The sequence below is a fragment of the Rana temporaria genome, chromosome 4 (genome assembly GCF_905171775.1).
Source record: "Rana temporaria chromosome 4, aRanTem1.1, whole genome shotgun sequence".
Taxonomy (NCBI): domain Eukaryota; kingdom Metazoa; phylum Chordata; class Amphibia; order Anura; family Ranidae; genus Rana; species Rana temporaria.
Genome location: NC_053492.1, coordinates 65,769,892 through 65,794,215, shown reverse-complemented (window position 1 = coordinate 65,794,215; position 24,324 = coordinate 65,769,892). Strand labels below are relative to the sequence as shown.

The following is a 24,324-nucleotide window of genomic DNA, read 5'->3' as shown; positions in this document are numbered from 1 at the left end:
TTACATCTGCAATCCTAATAAAAAGTTCCAGCATACGCATTGGCAATCTCTTCTGTGACCTACCTCTCTTCTTTTGGTTGGTTATAGCCACTGATGAAATGATCTGGTTTAGTAAATCCCCCTGCACTGCAAAGTGACAAATAAATATACCATGCAGGGAAGATTTACTAAGCCAGGTTCAAAGTGGAAATAGGTAGTGACTTGAGAGGAACTTACTACCATCCTGTAGGTTTATGAAAGTTGTTATATACAGAAAGCCGAAGGAGCGCCACACCAATATTCAGAGAGTCCAAAGCAGCATTTTTTATATTAATCAATTAAAATAAATCTAATGCATTTTAGGGGTTGGGGGTTCAGATACTCCTCCTTCGTACAGGCTACAACACACCTCCTGGCAGGCTGACCTTAAAGTGGATGTAAACCCCAGTTCATGAAACTTGAGCTGGGCACATATATCTGCAGTGTTTTCCTCTCTCTCTTAAAAGCACTACGTCCTAAAGCTTTCTCATGCTCTGTTCTTCTGTTATCAGCATGATAACTTCTGACAAGTTCTCTGACAACTGAGATAAAAGCAGCCTGGGTTTTGTGTTGGGGAGGATGCTATAAATAGATTATAGCAGAGTGATGAACTATTCAATGAACAGTTCTGAAAGTACCTTTCTTCCAATCAGCTGTCTTGGCTGTATACCCAGCCTTTATTTCAGTGCTAACCAGGAAGAGAAAATCTCCTAACACAATCTGAACTTTCTAAAGAATATATAGTGAGTGAGTGAAGAACTTATATAGCGCAGCACATGCAAACTGAATCGCCTCTGGGCGCTCGCTGTTCCTGTCTCTTTTGATATCAAAAGAGATGAGTTTTGATCTTTCTTCTAAAGGTCAAGTGATTCTCCTCCAACCGAATGCTGGTTGGTAAAGCATTCCATAGTCTGGGACCTTGGAGCGCAAATCTTCGCTCTCCTTTGGACTTGTATTTGGCTTTGGGTATCTGGAGCAGATTTTGGTTAGTGGATCGCAGAACGTGATTGGGGTTGTGAGCTTTTATTTTTTCGCATAGATATTGGGGGGCCTTCCCATGGATGCACTTATGTATCAGACAGAGTGCTTTAAACGCAATTCTATCTTTTACTGGCAACCAGTGAAGGGTTCTCAGTGAAGGTGAGATCGATTCCCAGGGCAGCAGATATGCAAGTAAAACTTATGTAGGGAGATTTGTTTCATCTCTGTGTATCACTGTTCTATGTAAGGGTTTACATCCACTTTAAGGTAAGGACTGATTGTTCAAGCTCGATTTTTCTGTTTCAATTGTTTTCATTGATTTTTTTTCTGTAAACAGCAGCAGCAAACAATCCTTGCCTTGCTCGAATCATTCAAAATTTTAAGTACATAAGGAACAAAAGGAAGGGGAGAGTAGGGGGGAGAGAGAGAGGGAAGCATAATCAGGCCAGGGCAGGTCGGCCTTGGTGACCGATATAGGCACTGACAAAATATGGAGACCAAACATTAAAGAGGTGGATACACAGAAGAAACCCACAATCCTCCCATAGGTGGAAAAAGACCCTCCTCAGGATAGCCTTACAGGTCCATCCATTATACACCCCAAAGCCTTAAAGCTTTAAAACACAATATCACAAAACCTTTATGAGATAGTCTTCAAACTATGAGACACTTATCTTATGGTGTAAGCTTCAGTTACTCTCTCCATTACCAAAACCAAGCTGGATTTAGTAAGCAAATCATGACTGCCCTACAGCCCAGTGAGTGTCCACATAGTGAAATGTGTTTATTGAATGTTTTCACTAATATATTCAGAATGCCATGTTTATGGAAATCTTTCATTTTTAATAATCAGGCAATTACGTGCCATTCCCTGTGAGGGAAAAAGACTGTCTAGATACAGGGATTTCTCAATGTGTATTCTGTTTTTAAATTTATCAGCTTCAGCAGAGCAATTTTGTCCTTTTTTGCACACATGCTGCAGACAACCTGCGAAAACACTTCCAGAATCTGGTACTGACCATCCTGGTGAGTAAGGGGACACAATTTTATCTATATCTATCTATCTATCTGTCTGTCTGTCTGTCTGTCTGTCTGTCTGTCTGTCTATCTATCTATCTGTCTATCTATCTGTCTATCTATCTGTCTATCTATCTGTCTATCTATCTGTCTATCTATCTGTCTATCTATCTGTCTATCTATCTGTCTGTCTATCTGTCTGTCTGTCTATCTATCTGTCGCATACCTATGGGGTGCATATTGCCATTCAGGGGATGCTCACATGATCATCTTGAGTAGTGCCTTCATAACTGACACACATTACCATTTTGGAGATGTCTGAAGTGAGCATGGTTTATAGATACTCTTTTGTTTCATAACTCAGATGACTTGTTTTTTCAGCCTCATTATTATTTCAGCCTGGCACTGAGCACCAATATTGTGGGGTTAACGTTACCATCACTGACCACCAATGAAGTGGGATTATTATGTTCACTTTTCCCGATGCTGTTTTTCTTTGTTGTCAGTAACACCAATGCCGGGTCTCATTTTACTCCCACACTACAAGCCATATGCCACAACACCCATGTTGCTGACCATACTTCCAGGTGCTTGGCAAGCTACGCACAAAACTGTAGAGTGCAAAATCTGGTGCAGCTCTGCATAGAAACCAATCCATTTCCATTTTTTTTGTCAAAGCTTAAAGTGGAGGTTCACCCAAAAAATCAATTTTTAACATTAGATTGAGGCTAATTTTACTAAGCAGAATTGGATGTTTTATTTGAAATGAATGCAGTACTTACCGTTTTAGAGATCGATGTTCTCCCGCCGCTTCCGGGTATGGGCTGCGGGACTGGGCGTTCCTATTTGATTGACAGCCTTCCGACGGTCACATACAGCGCGTCACGAGTTTCCGAAAGTAGCCGAACGTCGGTGCGCAGGCGCCGTATAGAGCCGCACCGACGTTCGGCTTCTTTCGGCAACTGGTGACGCGCTGTATGCGACCGTCGGAAGGCTGTCAATCAAATAGGAACGCCCAGTCCCGAAGATCATACCCGGAAGCAGCGGAGAACATCGATCTCTAAAACGGTAAGTACTGCATTACTGTAATTTTAAAAAAAACACCCGATTCTGCTTCCCGTAATTAGCCTCAATCTAATGTTAAAGCGGGAGTTTATCCGAATTTTTTTTTTTTAACATTAGATTGAGGCTAATTACGGGAAGCAGAATCGGGTGTTTTTTTTAAAATTACAGTAATGCAGTACTTACCGTTTTAGAGATCGATGTTCTCCCGCCGCTTCCGGGTATGGGCTGCGGGACTGGGCATTCCTATTTGATTGACAGCCTTCCGACGGTCGCATACAGCGCGTCACGAGTTTCCGAAAGTAGCCGAACGTCGGTGCGCAGGCGCCGTATAGAGCCGCACCGACGTTCGGCTTCTTTCGGCAACTGGTGACGCGCTGTATGCGGCCGTCGGAAGGCTGTCAATCAAATAGGAACGCCCAGTCCCGAAGCTCATACCCGGAAGCAGCGGAGAACATCGATCTCTAAAACGGTAAGTACTGCATTACTGTAATTTTAAAAAAAAACACCCGATTCTGCTTCCCGTAATTAGCCTCAATCTAATGTTAAAACATTTTTTTCGGATAAACTCCCGCTTTAAGGCCCCTTTCTTGCGGACTGTCCAATCAGGTCCGAGTGTCAGCTTTTCAGGAGGACCTGATTGGACCCTCCAGTCTCCTCTATGGAGTGGCGGATGGGCATGTGTCTGCTGACATCAACCGCCATCCGATCCTGCCCACAAAAAACAGTTGGCGGTCCTATTTTCCATCCATCTGGTGGATCGGACGGAAGCGGACAGGCAGTCCGTTTCCATTTAATTTCCCCATAGAGGAGAACGGGACTGTGTCTGTGTCCGCTCTGCATAGCGGAGTGGACAAGGATCTGTCACCCAATCAATCCAATGCTTTTTTTTTTCTTCAGTGTGCCCCCCCTCCCCCCCCTAACTATTTTAATTTCTATGTTGGTAACCATGTAGCATCTTGAACATTAGTCAGATTGATATGCTAAGTTCAGTATCTCTGCAAAGTTTAGTAATTTTGATGAATTTGTTGAAATTAAAAATTTTTATTGAATGGTTTGTAATGGGGGTGATTCACCCCAGGTGCAAAATATGCTAGGTACACTAGTAGGTAGATTCAGGTACAATGGATTAACTTTAGGGCGGCGTAGCCTAGCCTGTTTAGGCTACACCGCAGTAAATTAGCTAGGCTAGTATTGATTCTCAATATACTTACCTGCTAATTTACGGCGGTGTAGCCTAAAACGAGCGGGCGTAAGGGCGCCTAATTCAAATGGGTTGGGGGGGGGGGGGCGTGTTTCATGTTAATGAGGCTTGACCTCACGTTTTTGATGTTTTTTTACACTGCGCATGCGCCGGGCGACTACATTTCCCAGTGTGCATTACGGCTAAGTACGGGAGTTACGACTTGGACATAAACAACGTAACTCCCGATTCACGGACGACTTACGCAAACAACGTAAAAAATTCCAACCTCGCGGCGGGAACGGCGGCCAAACTTTAACATTGTTATTCCAATGTGAATCGGTGTACAAGCTCATTTACATAATCTACGCCGGCCGCAATGGAAGCGCCACCTAGCGGCCATCCGAAAAATTGCAATCTAAGATAGGACGGCGCAAGCCGGCCTATCTTAGATATGTTTAAGCGTATCTCTGTTTGAGCATACGCTTAAACATACAGCGGCGTAGATTCGGAGTTAGGTTGGCTTATCTACTGATAAGCCGGCCTAACTCTTTCTGAATCTACCTCTATCTATCTATCTATCTATCTTATCTATTTATCTAGCTAATCTATCTATCTATCTATCTATCTATCTATCTATCTATCTATCTATCTATCTATCTATCTATCTATCTATCTATCTTATCTATCTTATCTATCTATCTAATCTATCTAACCTATCTATCTAATCTATCTAAGATTTGGAAAATATCATTTATAACTGGATTTAAATCAAATGTATCCTACAAAGGGACAGGGACCCTTTAAAGCAAAGCACATCAGGTATGTATGGAGTGTGGAAGATTGGATCCCTTGACGTTTCTTTTACATGATCCGGGACAGCTTGTTTTCTCCTTCTCAGAAGGGAATGCTGTATATATTCCCAAGATGGATGTGTTATATAGACAATGCAAGGTGCCAGTTTCTTACCCCGACTAATAGTCCCGGCCCTGACACACCTGTCTGTGTAGACTCTGGGGGTATAATGTACGGATACAGAGACAGGTGGCAGGAAAAGAGATGAGAATCGTATTTCACTCTGTCCCTAGATCAGTGTTTCTCAACCTTTTTCTAGTCGGGGCACCCTTAAAAAATATTTTCAGTCTTGAGGCACCCCAGTCCAAGGCTTGGTTCACATTACGGTGTGTCGCAGAACACGCGCCAAGTCGTGCTCATTCCTGACACACATTGGAAAACGTGGGGTGCTTTTGCTGCAGTGCAATTAGAAAAAAAAGTTTGGGGACTTGTTTCCCTGCATTTTGTGGGTACCGAAATGAATGGACTGCCCTACATGCAGCTACACAGATGGAACCAAGGGCTTGCTCACATGTCATAGGTGCAGTAAAACCACTGGGTTGAGCTGTTATTACCACCCCCAACTTCTCCACCTTTAGCTGCAGCGGCAGCAGCTGAGAGTGTGCACATGCTGTGGCTGCAACTGGAGGTATACCAAGGGTGAATGGGGCTGCACTGCAACTACCCCGCAACTGTGTGCATTGCACGGTTGCGGTGTAGTGATGCTGTATTTATGGGCTTGAAACAGGTGGTAAAGAGGCAACATAATGCCTCTTTACCACCTGTCAAATGACTCTAAAAAGCGATCTGTGCATGGATTGCTTTTCAGAGGAGCAGCAGTCCTTGCTGCTATCAAACAAGCCCTACAAAAGGCATTCTGGTGGTACAGGAATGGGGGGGTCAGGATTAAAAGTAACATACACATGCTTACACACGCATACACACATACATACATACATACATATGCACACACACACACATACAGACAGACACTAACATGTGCAGACACACACAGACTCATGTATAAAGCAATTTTAAAATGAATCTAGCTTCTAGCTCAGTACCTTTCCAGGTTCCTCATTCAGCCGGGTACTGCACTCTAGGGGGAAGCAGAGAGCACAGCACACTCATCTGCACTTCACTTTCACTTTTGAAGCCGACAGAGCTTCTCACAGTTCGGCAGGAGAGCTCATCTGACAGCCTTCTCTCCACTGACCCCACGGCACACCTGAGAACCTCTGATGGCACACCAGTGTGCCGCGGCACACTGGTTGAGAAAGGCTGCCCTAGATGATACCACCTGCTCCAAAATTCTCACCTTGCGCCATGGTAGGAAAAACTCTAGCCATAGCACAATAATAGCTTTTTTAGTAAATTGACAGATGTTTCTGAAATATATACATTCATTCTGTTTGAATCCAAATCCTCACTATTTGTTAAACCGCAAGTAATATCACTGCTTGTGTGACTTGTATTACAATTCCGACCTATTATTAGGTCCCTTATTACATAATCTCCTGTGAGTAGATTTAAACCTTTTAATTGGGTAAAACAATTTAAAATACAGCTATAGTTTACTTTTCAAGATTTATATTGTACCTTGTACCTACACTGTATTACCAAAAGTATTGGGGCGCCTGCTTTTACACGCACATGAACTTTAAAGCGGGAGTTCACCCATAAAACATTTTTTACCCTTAGATGGATGCTCATTTTGTCTAGGGGAATCGGCTAGTTGTTTTAAAATCGAAGCTGTACTTACCGTTGTAAAGAGCGATCTTCTCCGCCGCTTCCGGGTATGGTCTTCGGGAGCAGGCGTTCCTATTTTGATTGACAGTCTTCCGACAGGCTTCCGACGGTCGCATCCATCGCGTCACGAGTAGCCGAAAGAAGCCGAACGTCGGTGCGGCTCTATACTGCGCCTGCGCACCGACGTTCGGCTACTTTCGGAAAATCGTGACGCGATAGATGCGACCGTCGGAAGCCTGTCGGAAGACTGTCAATCAAAATAGGAACGCCCAGTCCCGCAGCCCATACCCGGAAGCGGCGGAGAAGATCGCTCTCTACAACGGTAAGTACAGCTTCGATTTTACTGTAAAACAACTAGCCGATTCCCCTAGACAAAATGAGCAGGAATCTATGGTTAAAAAATGTTATTTCCGGGTGAACCTCCACTTTAATGGCATCCCAGTCTTAGTCCGTAGGGTTCAATATTGAGTTGGCCACCCTTTGCAGCTATAACAGCTTCAACTCTTCTAAGAAGGCTGTCCATAAGGTTTAGGAGTGTCTCTATGGGAATGTTCGATCATTCTTCCAGAAGCACATTTTTTAGCACTGATGATGGACAAGAGGGCCTGGCTCGCAGTCTCAGCTGTAATTCATCCCAAAGGTGTTCTATCGGGTTGAGGTCAGGACTGTGCAGGCCAGTCAAGTTCCAACACCCCAAACCCACTCATCCATGTCTTTATAGATCTTGCTTTGTGTACTGGTGTGCAGTCATGTTCGAACAGGAAGGGGCCATCCCCAAACTGTTCCCACAAAGTTGGGCGCAGAAATTGTCCAAAATGTCTTGGTATGCCGACGCCTTAAGAGTTCCTTTCAATGGAACTAAGGGGCCAAACCCAACCCCTGAAAAACAACCCCACACCATAATCCCCCCTCCACCAAATGATTTGGCAATATAGTGTATGTAGTGCCTGACTGTGGAGGCTTAGTGGTTAACACCTGTACTTTGCAGCACTGTGGTCATTGGTTCAGATCTTGGCCAGGACATCTGCTTCGAGTTTGTATGGATTTCCTTCAACATGTACTGATAGGTTACTTGGCTTCTGTGCATATTGTGCATAGTATGGGCTAGATTCAGGTTGCCCGCCGTAAGTTTGTGCGGGCGTAGCGTATCTCAGATACGCTACGCCGCCGTACCTTAGTGAGGTTGGGGCTGGATTCACAAAGAACCTGCGCCCTAAGTTACGGCGGCGTAGCGTAAATCTGCCGGCGTAAGCGTGCCGAATTCAAATTGTGAAGAGGTGGGCGTGTTTTATGTAAATAAAACATGATCCCACGTAAATGACGTCTCTAACGAACGGAACGTATCCCAGTGCGCATGCTCCTAATCACGTCGCAAATAGTCAATGCTTTAGACGTGAACGTAATTTACGCAAAGCCCTATTCGCGAATGACTTACGCAAACGACGTAAACGACGCAAAATTCAACGCTGTCCCGATGTCCATACTTAACATTGGATACTCCTCATATAGCAGGATTAACCTTACGCCAGAAAAAGCCTTACGTAAACGACGTAAAAAAATCCGCCGGGCGCACGTACGTTTCTGAATCAGCGTATCTAGCTCATTTGCATATTCTACGCCAAAATCAACGGAAGCGCCACCTAGCGGCCAGCGTAAATATGCACCCTAAGATACGACGGCGTAAGAGACTTATGTCGGTCGTATCTTAGCAAAATTCCGGCGTATCTTGCTTTCTGAATACAGAAAAAAGATACGCCGGCGCATCCTAGAAGTTACGCGGCGTATCAACAGATACGCTGACGTAACTTCTTACTGAATCTAGCCCTATGTGTGTAATTGGCTATAGCTATCACATTCTGCATGCCAGGCCCAAGCCGAGCAATTAAAGAGAGATGAGAAGAGAACCAGCAACCTACCTCATAAAAATTTACCAAGAAAATTAAAAAAGCTGCTAAGTGTGCCAGACATGGTGCCCAGAGAGCTGGTCCCTCATTTTGTAGAGAGGCGAATACAACAGAATAGATAAATACATGCATACATTTTTGTAGCCTTCTCTCACCACCCTAGTAAAATACAATTCCCCATCCCTAGGGTTTCAATGGCCATCTGAGCCACACAAAGAACCAAGAAGATTGGTCTGCCAGCATATTGCCATTTTCTAAATACATAGGTCTCACTATCTGAACATGCTCAACGACATCAAAACCATTTCATTTAAAGTCTGTGGGAATATATCTAGTTTACATAATACAGGGGAAGTCAGTAGTGACAATTGTGGCAGGCTGGCCTTTGTTATCTTCATGTTTAGTATATGATAACCTTTCATTCTCTGCAGATCTCCGCTGTGGTAAGCATCCCCTTTTGGCAATGGTTTCTTCAACGATTTGGCAAGAAAATGGCAGCTTTTGGAATTTCAGTAAGTTCCGAGGGGGTCTTAATTTGGTGCTTGTGTATGCTATGCAGATTTAATATATTTTAGGGGTTAGAATTAGGGTTTACACGTGAATATTTTGTTTAATCATTTCAAAGTTCATTCAGAAACACTGAAATAAGATGGCAGTATGGTGAGAAGTGACATGAAAGTGGACATTTGGGTGTTTTTTTTATGGCTGAAAAGCAAAACTAGTCCTGGCTCCCCAAAGAACAGTTAGGCCCTGTACACACGACCGGATTATCCGATGAAAACGGTCTGCCGGACCGTTTCCATCGGACATGTCCACTGCCGGATTTTGGTCTGATGGCTGTACACACCATCAGACCAAAATCCCTGCGGAAAACAAACGCGGTGACGTGTCGCGACATGGCCGCGCCGTCGCCGCGTGCGCGGCCCTGGAATTTCAATGCTTCCACGCATGCGTCGAATCAGTACGACGCATGCGAGGGATGGCGGTCGGTCGGACGTGTCCGGTGAGTCTGTACAGACGACCGAACACGTCCGACGGACAGGTTTCCAGCGGACAGATTTCTTAGCATGCTAAGAAATTTTTATCCGCTGGAAACTGTCCGATCCACCGGACAATTGTCCGCTCGGGCCTACACACGACCGGATCTGTCCGCTGGAACTGGTCCGGCAGACCAGTTTCAGCGGATAGATCCGGTCGTGTGTACGGGGCCTTAGTGAGATGGGCCAGGTGATATATGCCGCAATGATGACTCCTGGTACCACGTGGAAAATGAAAAAGGTATAACAGTGCAGCTTCATGTATTACCTATCCAGCTCCATCCTGTTCAAATCATTTTAAGGGTAAAAGAAGTTAGCACGTGTATTTCAGCTGTGTTTAGCTGCTTGCCTGGAGTTCCACTTGAAGAGAAGGAAAGCAAACCGCATTAAACTGACCTATCGGTTAGGCGTCCATCGGTTAAATTTTAAAGCAAGTTCTCTTTTTTTTTTTGACCGAAGGATAACTGACCGATGGGGCCCACCACACGATCGGTTTGGACCGATGAAAATGGACCTTCAGTCCGTTTTCATCGGTTTTGACCGATCGTGTGTACGTGGCCTAACATGTTTTCTTATAAGATTGCTCAATGTTTTGCTCCATCCATATTCCTATCAACTCTGACCAGCTTCCCTTTCCCTGCTGAAGAAAAGCTTCCCCACAACATGATGCTGCCACCACCATGTTTCACGGTGGGGATGGGGTGTTCAGGGTGATGTGCAATGTTAGTTTTCCGCCACACAAAGGCCAAGATTCACAGAGAGCACGACGCACATTACGCCACCGTAGAGTAACCCATGTACGCTACGCCAACACAGTGCAGAGAGGCAAGCATGGAATTCAGCGAGCCAGTGCTCCCAACGCTTCGCCAGCGTGGCGTGGGTTTAAAAAGGGGCAGGCCGGCGTAGGTGGAAGTGGGCGTAACCCATGCAAATGACGGGCCCGAGCGCCAGAAAAGTACTTATAACGAACTGCGCAAGCGCCGTGACGTGGACGCATCCCACTGCGCCTGCTCACAACCACGTCAGAACAACTGCCTAAGATACGCCGGATCACTGCGTATGCCGTGAACGTAACCTACGCCCAGCCAGACACACGTCCGACGTACAATACGCCGGCTTGTGTTCCCTTGTGCAGACCTTTGCATGACTGCTGCTGGGTTGCCCCTCCTTTATGGGGCATAACTTTACGCCGGACGTACAACTTACGCTCACCTCTCGTAGCCTGCGTCGGGCGCACGCAGGTTCGTGAATCGCCGTATTTCCCTCATTTGCATGTTTGAATAGCTAATCAATGGGAGCGGCACTATGCGCCCAGCCTAAATGTGCGCCCACCCTACGCCGGCGTAAGCAAGTTACATCGGCAAGGTGAAGCCTATTTTTAGGCGCATCTCTGTTTGTGGGTCTTGCGCACAGATACGACGGCGCACATTTGTACTTACGTCGGCGTAACTTGATATACGTCGGCGTAAGTGCTTTGTGAATCTGGGCCATAGTGTTTTGCTTTTAGGCCAAAAAGTAAAATTTTGGTCTCATCTGACCAGAGCACCTTCTTCCACATGTTTGCTGTGTCCCCCACATGGCTTCTTGCAAATGGCACTTCTTATGGCTTTTTTCAACAATGTCTTTCTTCTTGCCACTCTTCCATAAAGGCCAGATTTGTGGAGTGTACGACTAATAGTTGTCCTGTGGACAGATTCTCCCACCTGAGCTGTGGATCTCTGCAGCTCCTCCAGAGTCACCATGGGACTTCTCTGATTAATGCTTTTCTTATGGTAATTAATAAGCACAGTGTCACTGTGTGAAACGCGTCTACCTGTACCTGCTTTTTTTTCCTGTGATGTCACTGTTGGTGTCACTGTGGTGAGACTTATCATTCACCACGAAGTGCAGCCATCAATTTTTTTTTACCCTATTGCATGGCCAGCGAGCCGAGTCTAGCACCCTTGGGAGGAGTCCATTCACCAGCCTACGTTTTCCCATCACTCACCTGGAGCAGCATTTTGCTTTTCCTACTAATGCTCTCCTTGCCCGGCCTGTCAGTTTAGGTGGACAGGCATGTCTTGGTAGGTTTGCAGTTGTGCCATACTCTTTCCATTTTCATATGATGGATTGAACAGTGCTCCATGAGATGTTCAAAGCTTGGGATATTTTTTTATAACATAACCCTGCTTTAAACTTCTCCACAACTTTATCCCTGACCTGTCTGGTGTGTTCTTTGCCCTTCATGATGCTGTTTATTCCTTAAGGTTCTCTAACAAACCTCTGAGGGCTTCACAAAACAGCTGTATTTATGCTAAGATTAAATTACACACAGGTGGACTCTATTTACTAATTAGGTGACTTTTGAAAGCAATTGGTTCCACTAGATTTTAGGGATATCAGAGTAATGGTGGCAGAATACAAATGCATGCCACACTTTTCACATATTTATTTGGAAAAAAAAAATTAAAACTATTTTTAATTTTCCTTCCACTTGACAATTATGTGCCACTTTGTGTTGGTCTATCACCTAAAATCCCAATAAAATACATTTACGTTTTTGGTTGTAACATGACAAAATGTGGAAAGTATCAAGGGGTATGAATACTTTTTCAAGGCACTTTTTTCAAGGGATTGACAGTCTTCCGAGAGGCTTCCGACGGTCGCATCCATCGCGTCACTCGTAGCCGAAAGAAGCCGAACGTCGGTGCGGCTCTATACTGCGCCTGCGCACCGACGTTCGGCTTCTTTCGGAAAATCGTGACGCGATGGATGCGACCGTCGGAAGCCTCTCGGAAGACTGTCAATCAAGAAGGAACGCCCATTCCCGCAGCCCATACCCGGAAGCGACGGAGAGGATGCATCTCGTAAATGGGTAAGTACAGCTCATATTTTAAAGCAAATAGCCGATTCCCCTAGACAAAACGAGCAGGAATCTAAGGCTAAAAAGTGCCCTCTAAGGGTGAACCCCCGCTTTAATAGGCATTTTTTGGATGAACTAAGGCATGCCATAATCATTAATGACCACTAGATGGCAGAAAAGCAATGTAAAGAGAGACCTTACAATTGACATACCGGTAATACAGAACAAGTGATGCCATCTAGAACAGTATTTTCCCCCCTTTTTGTCATGTTACAACCAAAAACGTAAACGTTTTTATTGGGATTTTATGTGATAACCAACACAAAGTGACACATAATTGTAAAGTAGAAGGAAAATGATAAATGGTTTTAGTTTTTTTTTACAAATAAATATGTGAAAATTGCGGCGTACATTTGTATTCAGCCCCCCCAGTCAATACTTTGTAGAACCCCCTTTCACTGCAATTACAGCTGCAAGTCTTTTTGGGGATGTCTCTACCAGCTTTGCACATCTAGAGAGTGACATTTTTGCCCTTTCTTCAAATATCTCAAGCTCTGTCAGATTGGATGGAGAGCGTCTGTAAAAAGCAGCAATTTTCAAGTCTTGCCACAGATTCTCATTTGGATTTCGTTCTGGACTTTGACTGGACCATTCTAACACATGAATATGCTTTGATCTAAACCATTCCATTGTAGCTCTGGCTGATGTCGGAATTTCCAACAACAAAATTTTTTAGAGCTGGTTCTAAAAATTTCAGACGGAAAAAGTTCTTGTTGGAAATTCCGATCGTCTGTATTCAATTCCGACGCGCCAAAAAACACTCATGCTTGGAATCAATTTGATGCATGCGCGGAATCATTGAACTTAATTTTTCTCGGCTTGTTGTAGTGTTGTACGTCACCGCGTTCTTGACGGTCAGAATTTTGTGTGACTGTGTGTATGCAACACAAGTTTGAGCCAAAATTCAGTCGGAAAAAATCCCCGATTTTCTTTTCGGAATTTCAGATCGTGTGTACGCAGCACTAACAGGTTTTCTTCTAAGATTGCCTGTATTTGGCTCCATCCATCTTCCCATCAATTATGACCAGCTTCCCTGTCCCTGCTGAAGAAAAGCATCCCCACAACATGATGCTTCCACCACCATGTTTCACGGTGGGGATGGTGTGTTCAGGATGATGTGCAGTGTTAGTTTTCCACCACACATAGCGTTTTGCTTTTAAGCCAAAATGTTCCATTTGGGTCTCATCTGACCAGAGCACCTTCTTCCACATGTTTTCTGTGTCCCCCACATGGCTTCTCACAAACTGCAAACGGAACTTTCAATGGCTTTCGTTCAACAATGGCTTTCTTCTTGCCACTCTTCCATAAAGGCCAGATTTGTGGATTGTATGACTAATAGTTGTCCTGTGGACAGATTCTCCCACCTGAGCTGTGGATTTCTGCAGCTCCTCCAGAGTCACCATGGGCCTCTTGGTCTCTTCGCTGATTATTGCTCTCCTTGCCAAGGGGGCCCCATATGGACCTGGCTAGAGCATCCAATGTGTTCATTGTAACCTGAGCTAGATGATTTAAAGGTTCAGGTGACAAAAAGTGATATTTTATTTATTAGAAGTTTTAGTAGAGGACAATGTGAGGTAGTTGGATACAGTACATATGATTTTATAAGAAACTTAAAGTACATCTGGAAGTCTGAACAAGTCCCAAACACTGCAACATCCTCTCTTTCCACTGTAGTGCTAGCCAGCACAAGTTCCTGAGAGTGACAACTCTGCTCTGAATTCAGGAGCAGTGCAGCATCATTGCCACCCCATCACAGGAAGCTGCATTGGTAGGACTTCACTGCCAGGGCTCACGGGTATAAATGGAATTTTGGAGAACTATGAAAAGTAAAACTGTAAATTGCACATGCACTTATAATTTAACACTACAGACCTTTTTTTTTTAAATGGAAGGCTATCATTCTACTCTTGTGTACCAGAACAGGAACTGTATAATGATGTTATAATATTGTAACTGTATGTAGACTAGTCAGTGCTAGGAATAGTAATACGAGGCAGCTAGGAATAAGTAGGTATACAAACCTCGGAAACACAGTAAAAATCAACTTGCAGTGCCCTGGTATACAAGTAATTACTAAAAGATGATCAAAGATTTATTAAGGAGGTGATAGTAACAAACAGCTGCCAAGCAAAAGCAGTCCTTTAGAAGTTTCCACCATCCAAGTGTGATTCCACCATCCAGAGAGAAAAGAAATCAACACCACTTGTGATTGAAGATAATACCCACACTCACCAGCTCACATAGCTGGCAGAGCAGCTAACAGCACATGCTAAACAATACAGCATCACATCCCCTGAAGATGTGTATTTGCACGAAACACGTTGGAGCGGGTCTACGAGCTAATGTCACGCTGTCATTTCTGCTTACGGAGTTGGCAGTTATTATAGTAAGTGCACTATTGTTTTTGACATTACAGGGAGTGCAGAATTATTAGGCAAGTTGTATTTTTGAGGATTAATTTTATTATTAAACAACAACCATGTTCTCAATGAACCCAAAAAACTCATTAATATCAAAGCTGAATATTTTTGGAAGTCGTTTTTAGTTTCTTTTTAGTTTTAGCTATTTTAGGGGGATATCTGTGTGTGCAGGTGACTATTACTGTGCATAATTATTAGGCAACTTAACAAAAAATATATATATACCCATTTCAATTATTTATTTTTACCAGTGAAACCAATATAACATCTCAACATTCACAAATATACATTTCTGACATTCAAAAACAAAACAAAAACAAATCAGTGACCAATATAGCCACCTTTCTTTGCAAGGACACTCAAAAGCCTGCCATCCATGGATTCTGTCAGTGTTTTGATCTGTTCACCATCAACATTGCGTGCAGCAGCAACCACAGCCTCCCAGACACTGTTCAGAGAGGTGTACTGTTTTCCCTCCTTGTAAATCTCACATTTGATGATGGACCACAGGTTCTCAATGGGGTTCAGATCAGGTGAACAAGGAGGCCATGTCATTAGTTTTTCTTCTTTTAGACCCTTTCTTGCCAGCCACGCTGTGGAGTACTTGGACGCGTGTGATGGAGCATTGTCCTGCATGAAAATCATGTTTTTCTTGAAGGATGCAGACTTCCTCCTGTACCACTGCTTGAAGAAGGTGTCTTCCAGAAACTGGCAGTAGGACTGGGAGTTGAGCTCGACTCCATCCTCAACCCGAAAAGGCCCCACAAGCTCATCTTTGATGATACCAGCCCAAACCAGTACTCCACCTCCACCTTGCTGGCGTCTGAGTCGGACTGGAGCTCTCTGCCCTTTACCAATCCAGCCACGGGCCCATCCATCTGGCCCATCAAGACTCACTCTCATTTCATCAGTCCATAAAACCTTAGAAAAATCAGTCTTGAGATATTTCTTGGCCCAGTCTTGATGTTTCAGCTTGTGTGTCTTGTTCAGTGGTGGTCGTCTTTCAGCCTTTCTTACCTTGGCCATGTCTCTGAGTATTGCACACCTTGTGCTTTTGGGCACTCCAGTGATGTTGCAGCTCTGAAATATGGCCAAACTGGTGGCAAGTGGCATCTTGGCAGCTGCACGCTTGACTTTTCTCAGTTCATGGGCAGTTATTTTGCGCCTTGGTTTTTCCACACGCTTCTTGCGACCCTGTTGACTATTTTGAATGAAACGCTTGATTGTTCGATGATCACGCTTCAGAAGCTTTGCAATTTTAAGAGTGCTGCATCCCTCTGCAAGATATCTCACTATTTTTGACTTTTCTGAGCCTGTCAAGTCCTTCTTTTGACCCATTTTGCCAAAGGAAAGGAAGTTGACTAATAATTATGCACACCTGATATAGGGTGTTGATGTCATTAGACCACACACCTTCTCATTACAGAGATGCACATCACCTAATATGCCTAATCGGTAGTAGGCTTTCGAGCCTATACAGCTTGGAGTAAGACAACATGCATAAAGAGGATGATGTGGTCAAAATACTCATTTGCCTAATAATTCTGCACTCCCTGTAATGAGCATCTGGTTGCGTTTTTATTGATTTTATTATGCTTGTAAAGTGGTTAAATACTACACTATACCCGGCCCCTTCTGGTGTTTCTGTTTCCATGTGGTGAGCAATCTTCTTTCCATATAGTGTTGCTGTGATTCAGACTCCCCCTGATGGTGAAGAGTGGGAACTGTAACAAGACAGATGGCTGGATGGAGCTGTTATATCCATGGAGGCATGCTCTTGTAGTAATTAATTGTATTCCAGGGCCCTGCAAGTTGATTTTTAGTAATATTATAATATGGCGCAATGATGGGGACAGTATCACTTGCTTATAGAATACCTCTTCCTTTACAGTGGATGATTCCATTTGCCATCATGCTGGTCACCATACCTAATATCGTTGTGGCTTATTTGGTCGCTGTGTCATCTGGAGTTAGCATTGCTGCGTCTTTACTCCTGCCATGGTGAGTGTCACTTGTAGTTTGTTAGTAACAGATATCTTCATATGTCCAGAAAATCCATGTACACTGAACACTGAGGATAGGAGCAGTGGAAGGGATACATAGGTGCTTGTTAGGGGCTTTTGTATGTGTTAGGGCTCATACTATGTGGGCTCATGGCAGCCATTTTCAGTGCGTTTTAGAGTCTGGTTGAAAGTGCTGACAATTCTGTGAAGGAAGAGATAGTTTAGTACTGTATACTGTTCTGTATGGTGCTACTATCCAATTTATACCAAGCTATGCCGGTAAATACGACGGTATAGCGGCGCTAAAAATTGCAATGCTATACCGTCACCGTACCTCCACTGCCCCGTGTGAAAGGGGCCTAACTGACATTTTTCACATTTTGCAGGAACCAGTAAAAATATGCACTGTCCCTGTACTTATGAAACTGGCTGGGAAGGGGTTAAACATCTAAGGTGATCTGTGTGCCTAGCCAGTGTTTTGGTGTACTGTGTTAATTGCTTTTACTAAGGGAAGTGATGGGTTTTCTTCAAAATTCAAAGTCCATCACTCACTGCTCCCCTGGTCAGAAGGAAGCTCTGCCTTGTTTGTTCTGTGTCTCTGCCCTACAATAGACAGGTGCCGGCGGACATCCAGTGCCCGACACCCGCAGATCGGCTACTACTGAGTAATCACGGCAGAAGTGGCCCACCGGCAGCAGCACCTAGGCGGAAATGCAGAATCACGTATATATATATGTTATTTTGCGTAGAGGGCCACCCTGTAGCAGCATATCTGCTATGGGGTGGTCCGGAAGTGGTTAACTTGATTCTTTAAGAAGACACCTTCATGTGGCTATTGGATCTGTTGCGATTGCTACTTCTGCCAGTCGATAAAAGCTTAGTACTGCATGCAGTACTGCTAGTACTACCTAAAAAAATACTTTTTCTAAAGCCGAAATGAACCAGATTGGGGTGCTGCTGCTCTATTAAAGCTAAGCTATTTGTAGAAGAAAATATATAGCCAAATATTTGCTGCCAGAAAACGCTGTCCCTGAGACTATCCCTGAAAATTGTGCTGTTCCATAATACAATGTAAATCTCCAAATTTAAAGGATTGTGAGTATTTTTCATGTCACCTTGAGGCTAGGTTCACACTGCTACGAATTCAAAATCGCGGTAAAATCACGATTTTACCGCGATTTCGCGGCTGCGATTTTGCCGCGATTTGGGCCGCGATTTAAGAGACATCTGTGCAGTGTTCAATGTAAATCGCGGCCCGAAATCGCAAAAAGTAGTACAGGAACTACTTTTTGAAATCAGTGCAGCGCCACAGATGCGGCGTCGCACCAATTAGGACGGTGCCATTGCTGACAATTGCCACCGATTTCAGATGCGATTTGACATGTGAAATCGCATCTCAAATCGTACCAAATCATACCCAGTGTGAACCTGGGCTTAAAGCCACATGAAAAGGAGCCTCTGCTGTGGTTTTTAATTTTTTTTAGTCAGCAATTCATGTCCCCTATGGCAATGCCCAGTCTTGTGTGCCTTTTTTTGACAATAGCTTTTCTATTGGCCTTAAAAATGGACAGAATTTTCAATGGGAGTTGCCACTAACTTCAAGTTTGCAGAATTTTCAACAGGATTCACGGAACCTTCTATGAATTGAAACAGACAGATCTGCTCATCCGTAATCATTAAAAATGCAACAGAATGAGTGGAAACACCGCAAGAGCAGTGGAAGGGAATGGATCTAATGCCTCGTACACACGACCGGTTTTCCCATCAGGAAAACTGCCATGACAGCTTTTTGGCCGGGAAAACCACTGGGAATCCAAATGAGAACATGTTCGCTTCTTTCCCTCTGGGATTCCCGGCAGTTTTTAAGCCGGCACTTTACCTATTGGGGAAAACTTGCGGTGGAGCATACACACGGCCGGGTTTCCCGACCAAAGCTCTCATGGCAGTTTTCCTGCCGGGAAACCCAGCCGTGTGTAGGGGAAAAAGCTACCGAGCAGGTTCTCCGTTTTCCCAGTGGACTTTTTACCACCGGGAAAACCGATTGTGTGTACAAGGCATAAAAATTATGGCAGGGATGACTTATAACTGACTTCACAAGCGATACAAGAATCTGCATGACGACCAGTTTCCATTTATAACTAAGATATGCCTTTTGGGTGGACTGACTCTTTAGCCCAGGTTCACACTGGGTACGATTTCCTTCGATTTGTGATGCGATTGCACATGTAAAATCGCATCTCAAATCGGCGGCATTTGCCGGCAATGACACTGTCCTAATCGGTGCGACGCCGCATCTGCGGCGCTGCACCGATTTCAAAAAGTAGTTCCTGTACTACTTTTTGCGATTTCAGGCCGCGATTTACATAGACATCTGTGCAGAAACCTGCACAGATGTCTCTTAAATCGCGGCCGAAATCGGGACTGCCAGCGGGAGTGAAGCCGTGCGAGTTCAGCTGAACTTGCACGGCTTCACTCCCACAGCCCAGTGTGAACCAGGGCTGAAGAAATGTTTTTATAGGTGTTTATGTGGAGCTGTGACATTGTGGTAAAAGGCCAAGCTTATCTGGAAGGGTATGAATTTGAGCCCTGGTTCACACTGGGCTGCGGGAGTGAAGCCGCGCGAGTTCAGCTGAACTCGCACGGCTTCACTCCCGCTGGCAGTCCCGATTTCGGCTGCGATTTAAGAGACATCTGTGCAGATGTCTATGTCGCGGCCCTAAATCGCAAAAAGTAGTACAGGAACTACTTTTTGAAATCGGTGCAGCGCCGCAGATGTGGCGTCGCACCGATTAGGACGGTGTCATTGCCGACAATTGCCGCCGATTTGAGATGCGATTTCACAAGTGAAATCGCATCTCAAATCTAACCAAATCGTACCCAGTGTGAACCTGGGCTAAAGGTCACAAGCTGTGACAATGGCAGAGTAAGGGGAGCCTGTCCGGTGACACTCCATACATATTTGCATTTTACATTGAAGCCAGAGCAATAAACATATAGACAGTAAAACCCAACACATTCATGTCTTGCTCCAAACACGATTTCTTCTCCTCCTCTGTGATAAATCTTTATCTTTTGTGTTGAACCTCCTGAGGTCCATGCTTCCCGATGTGGTGGATAATTTCCGTCTAATGAATCCTCAAGCCAAGGGACTGGAGGCCATATTCTACTCTTCATTCGTCTTCTTCACCAAGCTGTCCGCAGGGATCGCTTTAGGAATCTCTACACTGAGCCTGCAGTAAGTGCCGATTGTTATACTGTATTGCGGTCATTTAACTCCGACATGTGATATATGATACAGGTGAGCTGGGGCACCCAAGACATCACTGCTGTTATTAAAGACGTTTTTTATGGATTATAAGCTTGGCTGACCCCATTCACAGACACATGTCCCATAATGCCTTGCTGCTCTCATCTTTCCTATCCTTTTACGGCAGAAAAGACAGTCTATTGAAGTAAATAAAATTCTACCTACAGCTGAAACTTTTTATAGTGACCTAGATTATATCATAGATACTCAAAGAGTAAGGACAGGTGTTGGTGGGATGTAATACCTTTAAGCAGGTTTTCCATTTCCATACAAGTCTATAATAATGTAAAACCCCTTGAAGAAAGTCAAATTTAGGCAAGAAGGTGGTCAATTGCACATCATGTACACCTGTCAATATAATCTGAAAGATCTCAGAAGCTTCTTAAAGCGCAGGTCCACACAAAAATGGAACCTCCGCTTTTCACAACCCCCCCCCCCCTCCGGTGTCACATTTGGCACCTTTCAGTGCATAGACTCCTGCGGGGGTCATGCCACTTCCCCCCCGCTGTCTTCTGAGAAACACACAGGACCCAGAAGACAGCAGGGACCAGTTAGGACGCGCAGCGCGACTCGCGCATGCGCAGTAGGGAAAACTGGGAAGTGAAGCTGCAGTGCTTTACTTCCTGATTCCTTCACCCAGGATGGCGCGGGCAGCATCCGAGGACCAAGAAACGGGTCGGGCTCGGCTTCCGACATTGCGGGCACCCTGGACAGGTAAATGTCCATTTATTAAAAGTCAGCAGCTGCAGTATTTATAGCTGCTGGCTTTTAATGTTTTTCTTTTTTTAAGCAGACCTCCACTTTAAACTGATGTTAAACTTATGCTATCAACACAAGCCCAAAGCACGTTGACATAAGCCTTAAAGTGGATGTAAACCCAAAAATATGAGGTGATCCACAGTATAAAAAGTGAGAAATCCGCCCCTCCCCCACATAACACATCCTGGTAATATACAATGAACTGTGGATCACCTCATATTATGATAAACATAACATAACATATGATAAACATGTCCAAGCTAGATATGTAAATAACCTGTCACTCAAAGCAAGGAGAGAGGAATGGACTTTTTATTTAGACAGGTTTTTATCTGGAAGTCTGTTAATTTTCACTGAACAATAAAAGAGGATTGCTCAGAGCTGGATTAACTCTGTGTGGCAAGACTGGGCACAGATGATAGGAAATCTTATACTCTACATTGTGACATAAAAAAAAAAAAAAGGGGCGTGGTCTAGCCGTGATCGGGAATGGCTGCTTAACTGGAAAGCTCCCGCTGCTGCAGGCTGCAATTCTCGGCTAACGGAATCGGTAAGGGGTCCCACCGACTGGAATACGACTATTCTGATACCCGTTGTCACGGTGATCATCCCCATACTGCTTTCCATTCTACCCGACGAATTTTCACCAACTTACGATCTTTTGGAAATTCCTGTCAGATCATATGATGGCCGAATTCCCGGGAGGCCAGTCGGATACATTGGCCACTTCTCAAGGGAACTTTGACACAAACCCCCTTACCGACAACCGGAATCCCCACCACGCTACGGACGCTCGACAGAGCCCTAGCCTAAATGATCTATACTCCGTGGCAGCTGATATTAAAGAGACACTGTCAGCTGCCATTGCGGATCTGAAATTGGACATACGCGCAGTTTCAGCGCGCGTCAGTGATGTGGAAAAAACTACTGCGCAACAGACAGCAGCTCTGTGCCATATTAACCACAAAACCAACGTACACATCACGCTTCTGAGAGACTTATACCGCCAAACAGAAGACCTCGAGAACAGAAGCAGGAGACATAATTTGAGGGTACGGGGACTGCCTGAGTCGATTGATTTTGATCGACTCTCCCCCGCAATTCTAACAATTTTTAACGATTTGCTGAGTCGCCCGCCCTTAACCAACATTAAAATGGAACGCCTGCACAGGGCCCTGCGACCCAAGGGCAGACCCTCTGATCCCCCTAGAGATGTCATATGCCATATAGATGACTTCTTACTGAAAGAGGATATCCTGAGGCAGGCAAGACTGCGCTCTTCTCTGAAATTTGAGGGCTCTACATTATCTATATTTCAAGATCTGTCGAAAATCACGCTCCAAAACAGACGTGATCTGAAACCTTTATTGGATGCACTGAGAAATAAAAGCATCATCTACAAATGGAAGTTTCCATTTGGCCTGCAAGCGACCAATCAGGGTCATACTGCCCTGCTGAGTGTACCCGAAGATCTACATGCCTTTTGCAAATCCATGAACATTCCATACACGGAACTACCAAATTGGTATGCAGACTTTCGTTTTAAAGACAACTCCAGAGACTGCAGGAAGGATGACACTGTCGCTATGGAAACGGCCCCTTACAGAGCCAGGAGACGAAGATCCCAATCACCTAGTAACCTAGATTCTCCAGGCATTCCAGATCCTGATCTTCAATCAACAAACGTGCCACATTCCAGGAAACCCAGAAGGGATAAATGAGTGTATTCTGTTATTTACACCTTTTTTCCAACATTGTCTAAAACACATATATTTTATTGATGTTTCTTCTATCTTACTCCTGATATATATAACCCTTGTGGTTTGACCTGAAACTTATTTGTTTTGATGATTTCAAAACGCATACAAAATTGCTACCCTTCATGCTGCAACTTTTGTGGCATTCAATGTATTTTTTTTTTCTTTTTCTTTGGAATTGTTTATGAAGGGTTGAGACAATGTTTCTTTCTACTATTATTAACACTATCATTTAACTATGCATTGATACTACTGTTTTCAGGTCTACCCACATGGGCAAGGGATCTGCAATTGTCTCTTTCTTACATTTTGTTACTGCAGTTCTCTTCCTATGATAATATTACTGATGGTTGAGACCTGTACCTAAGACCCGGACAGCGCTCCTGACACACTGACATGCTGTCCGGATGCTGAGCAATTTTACTACTTTCAATTGTTTATATCTTATATATTTGGAATGATATCAGATTCCGGTCTCTCATTACCCTTTATAATGGGAATTCCGTTAGCCTCATCGTTTCTACTATAGCATATTGCTTTCTTTCTTTAACAGTCTGTAGGCGGCGGGCAACCAGTCGCTCTGATTTATTGTTCTCTGACTCGGTTCACTCCAACCCCCACGGAGTAGCTCTTGTTAGATCTCTTTATTTTTTCTAATAAGATACTACTTCACCTTGTACCGCATATTTTTCCCTGCGGGGAAATTTTACTCCTGTTAGATTTTATTTTTGTGATAGTCACCGGTACTATCTGTTTTGAGTATTTAATACTCTACACCTAAACCTTCCCTTAAACCCCTTCACCCTCGTCTTTCCTATTTTCTCAACTTGAGGATCCCCTCCTACCTTTGACTAATATGACTACCCCCAATAATCCTACAACAGACCCTCAAAAGAAAATCAAACTTTACTCTCTTAATGTAAAGGGCCTCAATATCCCAGAAAAACGGTCAAAGCTTTTATTATTGTTAAAGAAATCAAACGCAGACATAATATTCCTACAGGAGACCCACTTTAAGTCCAACAATTGCCCAACCTTTGCGGACAAGAGATTTCCTCTGATACTCCACACTACAAACCCGAACTCCAAATCTAAGGGAGTTTCAATACTAATTTCTAAGTATTGCCCCTTTCAAGTTTTGGACACTAAAACTGATAATGAAGGCAGGTACCTGTTTGTTAAAGGGTCCTTGTATAATAAACCTGTGACTTTGGCCAACATATATGCCCCTAACAGGCTCCACGTTCAATTCTTTAAAAACACTATTGAAGTCCTTAAGTCATTCTCTGTCGGCTCATTGATACTCGGCGGAGACTTCAACATAGCCCTGAATCCCCTTCTAGACACCTCCACTGGCTCCTCTACAATATCATATAAAACACTGAGTAGTA

The 24,324-nt window shown here is 44.2% G+C and overlaps 1 protein-coding gene across 1 annotated transcript in view; it reads left to right on the top strand.

The window, feature by feature from the left end:
- MFSD2B (major facilitator superfamily domain containing 2B) overlaps positions 1–24,324 on the top strand; it is a 93,816-nt gene that overhangs the window by 62,081 nt on the left and 7,411 nt on the right. Inside the window, exons 9-12 of the mRNA XM_040348520.1 lie at positions 1,939–2,025; positions 9,180–9,260; positions 16,999–17,108; positions 20,202–20,345. Of these exons, the coding sequence (XP_040204454.1) occupies positions 1,939–2,025; positions 9,180–9,260; positions 16,999–17,108; positions 20,202–20,345 (422 nt within the window). The remainder of the gene's footprint in view (positions 1–1,938; positions 2,026–9,179; positions 9,261–16,998; positions 17,109–20,201; positions 20,346–24,324) is intronic.